Source organism: Papilio polytes, unplaced genomic scaffold (genome assembly GCF_000836215.1).
Source record: "Papilio polytes unplaced genomic scaffold, Ppol_1.0 DF824225.1, whole genome shotgun sequence".
In the NCBI taxonomy this organism is placed as follows: Eukaryota; Metazoa; Arthropoda; class Insecta; order Lepidoptera; family Papilionidae; genus Papilio; species Papilio polytes.
The window spans coordinates 528,595-538,399 of record NW_013524979.1 but is presented as its reverse complement, the minus strand read 5'-3'; the positions used below and the strand labels follow the sequence as shown (position 1 = coordinate 538,399).

The following is a 9,805-nucleotide window of genomic DNA, read 5'->3' as shown; positions in this document are numbered from 1 at the left end:
TTTTTTTTTAATTGCTTATGAACGTAGTCGCCGGTGAAAGTTGTTAAATTAAACAGTTGAATTTGTTGCGAAACAATCGACAATCGCACAACAGTTGTGCAATTGTTTAGTCAAAGGAGTACGCCAACTCATAGTAGTAAAGCCATTGGCTGGCGTTTACTAAGTGTCTCTACTACTAAGACCCTGAGTAAAGTCTAGGAGTTAAATATTCAATTAATATTCATCTAATCACACTGACGTGAAGTTGCCGATTTCGCATCCAAAGAATCTAATGATTTAGTTCCTTGAAGTTATCAAGTAAATAATTACCTGACTAGTGCAATTCCCGAGCCGAGATCGAATGCGAACTCCACGAAATAGTCTCTGAGATGCAACGAGAAGAAATCCCCGTCGCCGCTCGGCCGCTGAGAGTCGTACAATACAAGACCATCTCCACTCGTTGGCTTCAATGTTATCTGGAAGTATACAATCGAAATTGTTAATTATTTTAGAACCATTACTGCTTACTATAAATGTTTTTAATTATATAATTAAATTTAGTTTTTTTTTATTTAATAATATAAGATGGCAAACTAGCAAGCGGCCACATAAATCGTTGTATATCACAATAAATCGCTAATGCGTTGCCTACCCTTGACGGAGAAGGAGACGCACATAAAGAGGACATTTCCCGGTCCTATGCGTCTCTTCCGCCGTCAAATGTACTTTTCCTTCCCATGCTTTCCTGTTAAGAAAAGGGTGGAAAGGGAAAGGGACTTTAATTAGGCCTTCGACACCACACTCCTTAGATGAAAACCCGGAATTGCTTCCACTTTACGCCTGTTTTCTGTGTGGTCGTGGTATTACTGGGGGCGAGCCGGCCCATTCGTGCGAAGATGTTAAAGTGGGCTCTACCACTGTTAACGAAACGTTCTTATGAAAAGTCAAAATATTTTTTAGATCAATCTAAGTAATTCTTTCTAATAATTTTATGGAGAAAACGTTTGATAGACTATAAAACAATTTTTTACAATTATATAACCAAAACATGTTCATCAACTTAAAATTAAAACAATTACCAAATTACCGTACACAAGTTCTTTCTAGAGCTAACGATGTCACTTAGGATAGATTAAGGCCCTGTCCCACTACTGGCTGATACAGGCTCAGATAGCTTAAAAATGACGTCACTGTCAGATAAGGTAACAAAATCCGATCACATATTTTACACGTTGTATAGTTATGAGACAAATTACAATTTGGTGGGACAGGCCCTTAGTATCTCATTATCTATTTACACATTAAGACACTGTCTTGTTAATTAAAAGTTCATAATAAGTGCACATAGATACGATAGAAAGTAAGTTTTATTTCGTCGTATCTGAACTGATCCCAAGAAAACGTGAAGTTTGTTTCAAACTACGAGTGGAACAAAGTTTCCGCTCTTCGTATTTATCGGAAAATTAGCTCGTAAATTTTAATTGCTTACGTTTTCTTATTCCTATTGAAAGTAACAAAGATAACAATAATCTACACGAATATTATAAAGAGAAAAACTTTGTTTGATTATAACGAATAGGCTCAAAAATACTCCGCCGATTTAAAAAATTCTTTCACCGTTAGAGAAGTAATTTATCTGTGAGTATAGGCTATATTTTTTCATTTCTTTATTACTAGTTTTAAGTTTCAAGCGCGCTGAGTCGCGGGCAAAAGCTATCTTTTATAGCGTTAATTGAGGACCACACTTATATTCGTTTTATATTAATTTAAACGTTCATTGATTACTCAGTGTAGCTTTCTAAATAAATGGTGAATTAAGACGATAAGAGACTGATTAAGGGATTCACTTAATGACCACTTAACTCTGTAAAACTTCAACAAAAAAACTCTTATTGCTATATAACTAAGTTGTAAATATAATATTAAATATATACTAATGGACTCATTTAGTGTCTCTGAGTGCGGCAGTAACACATTTGTAAGACATAATGAAGACATGAAACTTATAAGTACGTCTTTACGCACACGTTTGCATACAAAGGTCGGTATCGATTGACCCAATTTTGACAATTTAACTCTAACGTACCTGTTAAGGTGCTCAATGGCCCTCTTGGGGTTCAGTGTAATTGTCTATCAAATAGTTTTAATTTCGTGGAAATAGATGAAATAAGGAACATTTTTGTTAGAACACAGTTGACGTTTACCAATTATGTGTATATCAGTTACTAGCTCGCGACTTTGTCCGTGTGAAAGAAAACAAATACATAGCCTATATTACTCACTGATAACGTAGCTTTTTAATAGTGAAAGAAATTTCGGAATCGGTTTAGTACTTTTTTAGTTATTTCAATACATACAAAAACACAAATCATTCGTCTTTATAATAGTATAGATTTGTACAAAATACATTGATGTATTAAACATACCTGTATGTCAAGCCAGGATTGCGCCGAGTTACCAAGGCTGGGAAGACGAAGGTATGATGAGCCATTGAAGCGAGGAACCTGTAAATAAAACAAAGGTAATATAGACATATGAAAACCATGAAATCATAGAGTAAATTAGACCTTCTTCCGCTGTACTTAAAAGCTACAATCGCTTAATACTTCCGTGCATTTTAAACGGTAGTCTTTTTGGAATCCAAGGATATCAGGCCACTTGTCTTTGACACTTTATACAGTTAAAAAAAAGAACAAAGAAAGGGCTAGGAATCTACGTACTTTTAAATCCAGTGTTATTTCGCATCTAACCCCAGCATATCCAACCGGACACAAACAAACTCCACCAACGCAGCCACCGCCGTGTTCGCATTCACATTTCACATCTTTTACTTCATCACTTTTAATTTCATCAACTTTACCTTCATCACCTTTCATATTTAAATCATTATCAACATCAAGAAGGAAATTCATTTTCTTATAATCGTACGGTTTGTACATATCAAGGGAGTTATCCATTTTGTTTTGCTCGTCTGTTGTTTTCGCATCTCTCATTACAATATCGTTGTCTTCGAAATGTACTATATCATTAATATCGTATATTGCGTGATTGTCTGAATGCTTGTGGTGTACTGTTTCGCTGGTAGTCGCTTCTCTGTACGGCTTCCAAGGTGCAAGGGTCGGTGCACATTCCGCTGTAGAAAACAAAGTTACGTTTGAAGTACAAAAGATAGTCTCTTAGCCTTAACATCCTTATTCTGGATTTCTATTCCCTTAATAAAACATGTAGCTATCTTTCTTATTCTTCTTATGAAAAAAAAAGACAAGAATGTTCACATTTATGTAATCTTTTTATATTAACAGTAAAATATTATTAAACGTATTTAACATAAGTGTCGCGATTACGTAAAATTATTTTTTTTTATGTTTGTTAAATAGTATATGGTATAGGTATATGTTTGTCCATTCAAATTTTTTTATATTTCCACAACAAGAGCGTAATGTATGCGACCGGCGTTCCCTAACTCAGCTACATCTGATTTATACCAACATATTTCTACGTTTGCGTGTGGTCCAAGTTATAAACGAATTTCATGATCACATATCTTGCAAAATATAACTCCGCTCTTGGTAAGTATTTTTTTAGTTATAGCAACTATATTATTTTAGTAAATTAAATTTAACGTAAAATTAGAAACCAATATAGAGGTTAAGCCGATATTTATTGGTATAAACATTTATAATACGTTGGAAACAATCCGAAAACATCTCTTGTTACGGCAAACAGAGTAAAAAGGATATTTTATTGAGATTGACGTATGGAACACTAGCAGGTATTCACTTAGACCACACGGAAACTCTCACATTTCTCTTCATTTGTTGAAAACGTGAGCGGACTCCGTCAACGAGAATGTCGATGTTTCGGAATTAGTGGTCATTTGTTACTCTGACTATGTACTAGTCAGATAATGTTAAACAGTTCATAACAAGTTAAAAAATAGATAAAAATGCAATAAACTGACTGTTCTTTATCTATAAAAACATCAAATGACACCTTAGTCTCCAAAATAAAGTGCAGTTGAATACTTGGCGCTTATCTGTTACCAGTCTTTAATAGTTTGTTTTGGAATTGAGATGAATAGAAAGCTTTGGAAGCACCCGGTTTACATCATTCTAGTCCAGGTAACAACATTAGCGCTGAATTACAAATGATCAACACTAAAATCAACTGCATGGGTTCCAGTTTGTATTACATTTTCCCAGATGCAATCCAGCGCTGATTCCAATATACTGGACTGAAATAATGTAAACAAAGTAGTATATTTGTTACTTGTTTTGCGTCTATCATTAAATTAATAATCTCCCAACTTCTTTTATAAGTTTTGTGTTAATAACTTGCTAGGTTTGGGAGTAAACAATTTTCTTTGATAGATATTTTATCGAAATCGGCCTTGCCGTTTCGGAGCTGGAATAAACGCGGCCTGTGGACAGACAGACAAAAAAAAATGTGATTTTCAATATCAGCACCGCAAATACATCATCTTCCCGATATCTGGAATTTTCTTTTGATATTACAAACAGACACCCCGATTTTATTATATTTTATTCGCTATAAAGTTTTTTAAAAACACGCATTGCAATTTTACCCTTTTATTTGTATGCATAGAATAGAACAATCGGGTTTGTTGATAGAATGCAATTTTTTAAAATGTCATCGCCCCCGCCGCGGCGGCGCTTGACAATGCATTTCTCGCTCAAACATGGCGCCCGACACATTGTTTGCCGAATGAAACATTCTGAATCCGAACGAAGCTGAAGTTTTTCGTTGATTTACTGCAAAGATGTCTGGACTGAGCGTTTGATTCATTGTGCTTGGTATTAACTTTAAATGCATCAATTTGATTTGTACTCTAATTACATTATTTTATTTGCCGGTGGCCTAATTTTAGTCCCTTTCCCTTTCCACCCTTTTCTTAAGAGGTAAATATGGGAAGGAAAAGTGGATTTGACTGTGGAGGAGACGCATAAGAAAGGGAAATGTCCTTTTTATGTGCGTCTCCTCCTCCGTCATTTAAGGGTAGGCAACGCATCTGCAATTGCGGATGTTTATGGGCAGCGGTCGCTTTCCATTTCGATGGATTCAGGTGTTCACTTGCTCGTTTGCCACCTTTTATTATAAAGAAAAATCAACTATAAAATGAAATGATTCAAGAAATAGTTAGACATTTCTGCTATACTGACTTACTAGCCAATTGTGAGGTTTAAGGTATTCGATTACCGTGACGTCAGTTGGTATTGTTTTTTTATGGCAATTATTACAGTTACTCTTTGAACCACTGGTCATAATCAACTTCCTGGGCTCATTTCATTCACGTGAAGTTGGTGCACAAAGTTTTACATACCGTAATGTTTTGGCTGTTGAGACACCATAAAGTTTTATTAGTATTCTAAATGAGCGTGTTTTAAAATTCCATTGCTATAAAACGCTGCTTAGACGAAGGTTAGAAAACTTATTACGCGGTAACGTGGGGTGTAAATCTTAATTTAGCGTTGCTCGCCTTTAGTACGGTCTCAGGTGCTGAGGGTTCTTTTATTTAGCTCGCCTCTGTACGTGGCCATAAAATGTTTTAATAATTTCCTATTTGTACGCAATTAAATATATTATATGAGAACTTGAAAACCGACTGTTAAGTGCTACATACGAGGACTGGAGTTTAAACTGTTTATTCAATAAATTACTTTCATAAATGGAAATTAAAAATGTCTTGTGTGTTTTTCAAATGGAATGGAAAATGCTGTAGATTGACAAACATGTTTACTAGTATCTCTGAATATGATAATAAATCTAAAAGCATTTAATATTTGCTAACTAATTGAATAAAAAAAGTAATTACTTAAGTGAAAATAGTCTACATTTAACGTAACATATACTTATTTTAACATTATGGTACTTACAAGAAATTTTAAAATATTTAAACAATGAAAAAGAACTGAATATACATTTTCCGTGTAAATTTTGGCGCTCAATTCAATACTGTTTGTGCAAAGAAAGAGAACGTTTCAAACTCAATCGTAAGCTTCACAGGTTCTATAAAATGATTGGACAAATCGATTTAGACGCTTTGTGCTCGAAAATAGCGGAAACGAAAGTATTAGAAATTTGTGCACTATGATTTTGCTGAAACTAGCTTAATAATAATAATAAAGATTATTGTATAATCATTGATTACAGGATAAAAATCGGTTTGGCTCATTAACTAGGAAATCCTGTGCTTAAGGAGCCAATGCCTTCCCTTTCAGGTACATTTAACAACAAAAAGAAAAAAACTAAAGTATTGAAACCATACAGATTACAGAAAAAAAACTTACTGTTAATTAGTAATTATAAATTAAACTTAAAGAAGCTGAATGTAAGTTTGACACTCAGTTCCAAATTTAAATAACGATTGAAATGTATTTTAACGTAATTTGGGTTCTTAGAAAGTCTTTAGTTTTAATTTTTTTTAGATAATTTTTTAACATCACTTACTTTCATCGATATATCTTTTAAATCTTAGGTTTTACTTATTTTTCCCAATTGCATCAATTTTCATTCACAACATTTAATATTAAGATATTATAGTTTAGCTTATAAATTGGACCACACGCGCGATTTTGGTTGAGTCGCGCAATTTTTCGTAAAAGACCCCTCGTTAAGGCAATGACCGGTCGGACCATTTGCGATCTTATTAGACTATGAATTTTGTTTATCATATTACCTAAAATTGACCTAAGTTATATTTTAGTGCCGCCAAATGAAGGTTGCATGGTGTTAAAATAACTTTATTTTAATTGCAGCTTAAGATAAATATTCCGTAAAATTATGTACCTACATAAATAGATATAATGAAATTTTATTAAGTAACAAAAAGCGTATGTTACATTAAATTTTACTTAGCATAAAAAGTAACGGTATGAATTCATTAACTTTTATTTAAACACAATGCTGACTAAACACTATGATAAAAAGATATAAATAAATAAAATTTTTATTGCCACAAAAAACAACATAAACATTTAATACACAAAACCTTAGAGCTAATATAAAAAAAAGAGAGTGAAATGTGGCAAAAGGTGGCAAGCTCAGCTAATGCAGCGACGGCGCAGGCCGTTACTGCGCTGGTTTTCAGCTGGCCCCTTTACACATGAGTATTAACACATAAGTAGGGTGGCAACCTAGACAGACATTAAAATAATAATAAATAAATAATATATTAAGGTTACAGTTTTGTTCTTTTTTAAAGGCTAGATAATATTTTTTAAAGATAATTAGATGATGACAATATACGATTTTTAGCGTGGCAAAACTACTTACCGATATCTTGTGTAGATATAGCATCTTTCATCAGTCTGTACGTATCGCCGTTTATTCTCAGAAAGTCGACGCATCCGAGCAGACCTTCAGAGAGACTCAGCTTGTTCTGCAGTCCAGTCGTGTTGCCAGCGCCACCGACCCATACTGGCTCCCGGAATGTCATCCGGGAAAATAGACCCTAAAGACATACAGCACGGTTTAATTTCGTTTGGCAATTTTAATGAAAGTGAAGGAAATTAGAAATGTTTCCTTAACCAGCCATTAAGTTTATGAAGAAGAAAAGGAAGAAGTCGCATCTCTTTTTTCTTTACTTTGATGAAAGTATTGTCTACTAGTTGCTGCTCGCGACTTCGTCCCGGTGAAATTAAAAAATAACAAAAGAGAGCGTATGTGACTCACGGATAAACTACCTTTCTAATGGTGTAAGAATTTTTAAAATCTGCCAAGTAGTTTTTGAGTTATGTCAATACATACAAAAAACAAATCTTTTCTTTTTATAACGTTAGTATAGATAACTTTGATAAAAAATAATAATTTAAAACTTTAGAATTGAATATAGGAATAAAATCGCTACCGCGCCCGCTGCCGCTTTTACCTCGCGCCGTAGTTAATAACGGCTCATTAGTTACCCTTTTAGACGTAACTTCTTTAATGAACGAGCCTTACTTAAACGTAAAACAAAACTGGTTTTCTTTGGGAATTACACAAATAGGTACATTTTCACACTTTTCTTTGTATTATTGTTGTTTTGTTTTATTAATGATCATTTAGAACAATTGAAGTTTGTTAAAAGAAAAATTGAAAATATAACCAAACAAAATTACGATTATAACTCGAAATATTAGTACCATAAATAACGATTTATCCTTTTTCTATATATATATATATATATACTAATGTTATAAAGAGGAAAGATTTGTGTTTTTGGATTATTTTATGTATTGAAATAACTCAAACACTACTGGGCCGATTTTACAAATTCCTTTACCATTAAAAGCTACGTTATCACTTAGTAGCATAGGCTTGTTTTTTAATTTCACGTGGACGAAATCGCGAGCAACAGTTAGTATCTGTACTAAAGTAATAATTACTGGACAGATTATTTTTTACCGTTAAAAAGCTACATTATCAGTGAGTAACATTGGCTTATTATTTTTTTTAAGAAAAGAAGGACGCAAATTATAAAAAAACGCAATTTATAACATTAGTTGGGCTACACTATCCTTACAAAATCAGTGTGCATTTTTCATACATTTTGAATGAAATAATTGCGTTACATTATACCAGCGTTCGCCCGTGACTCCGTCCGCGTGAAATTACAAAAAAGAAAAGTGAGTAGCCTACGTGTTCTTCCAGACTACACTCTATATCTATACCAAATTTCATCGAAATCGGTTTAACCGTTTAGGCTACAAACTCTAACAAACATTCATCTATCTATCCATCCATCCATCCATTTAAACTTTTGCATTTATAATATTAGTATGAAGTATGATTATTTTACGTTAATTAAACAAGAATAAGAAACCTTACTTTTATATAAATTCTATCCCACATATTTCAAGGAAAGCCAAGCTTGAAATATCAGCGTAGCTTTTGCCGTAAAACTTACTTACGCGTTTGAAATAAGAGAGAATTTCGGTTCACAGAGCATAAGTAATATATGTTTTCTGTGTAAATTTCATTACCTACCTATACAACTTTATTTTTGAAATTTACCAGCGCGTGTTTAAATCTATATAAATGTAACATGATAACATTAAGATAACATTTAGATGTCTACTAATTTTCTATCAATAGTAATAAAAAAATAGAAAAAAAGTTATAAAAGAAAATGGCATTTTTCCTTGAACAGTTTCATAGCATTAACAATGCTGGCAACTTAATTTATAAATAAAAAACAAGTATAATTAATCGACTAAAACTCGAGAATCGCGACATAACCTCTATCTTACAATTTTCAAGTTTTAAAAAGCTTAACATAACGTAAATCCCAGTACAATACACAAAGATAACATCTCATCTTTTGTAATTGCGAACGTATAACGTAATTTGTGAAACGTTTTGAAACGGCAAGGATCGGGGGCCAATTAAAATTTAATTAGCCAAGGAAATGTATAATTCAAGAACGGAGCGGTTATATTACAGAAGGTGAAAACTTCGAGGGCGACGGGAAAATTTTAAAGGTGAGAATACACTAAACTGGCCGAGCAATAGCCGAACACGAGCCGAGCTTAAATGTAAAGCCGAGAGAGTTACGAGCCCGGAACCTGCGCGGTTTGAGCGCTTGGATTGTGCTTAACCGTGGCTTCCAGAAAGTAAAAGGTTCTCAAATTCATCTGTATATTTCTTAAATTAAAAATGAAACTGTAAGTGGAGAATAAATATTGTTTATTGCTCATTGTACGTCCATACTTGGCACGGCGAGTAGAGGCAGATAGGGGTTCAGTCGTGCTCGGCTTGTGTAGCGTAGACATTCCTTAAGTTGACGTTTAATTTGTTTTATTTTTTCATGTTCTATTTAAAAATACGA

The 9,805-nt window shown here is 33.4% G+C and overlaps 1 protein-coding gene across 1 annotated transcript in view; it reads right to left on the bottom strand.

The window, feature by feature from the left end:
• The window catches only part of LOC106110483, a 53,779-nt gene that overhangs the window by 2,489 nt on the left and 41,485 nt on the right, over window positions 1–9,805 (bottom strand). The window contains exons 8-11 of the mRNA XM_013292332.1: window positions 7,273–7,450; window positions 2,700–3,112; window positions 2,406–2,483; window positions 315–455 (exon numbers count right to left, since the gene is read on the bottom strand). Coding sequence (XP_013147786.1) covers window positions 315–455; window positions 2,406–2,483; window positions 2,700–3,112; window positions 7,273–7,450 — 810 coding nt within the window. The remainder of the gene's footprint in view (window positions 1–314; window positions 456–2,405; window positions 2,484–2,699; window positions 3,113–7,272; window positions 7,451–9,805) is intronic.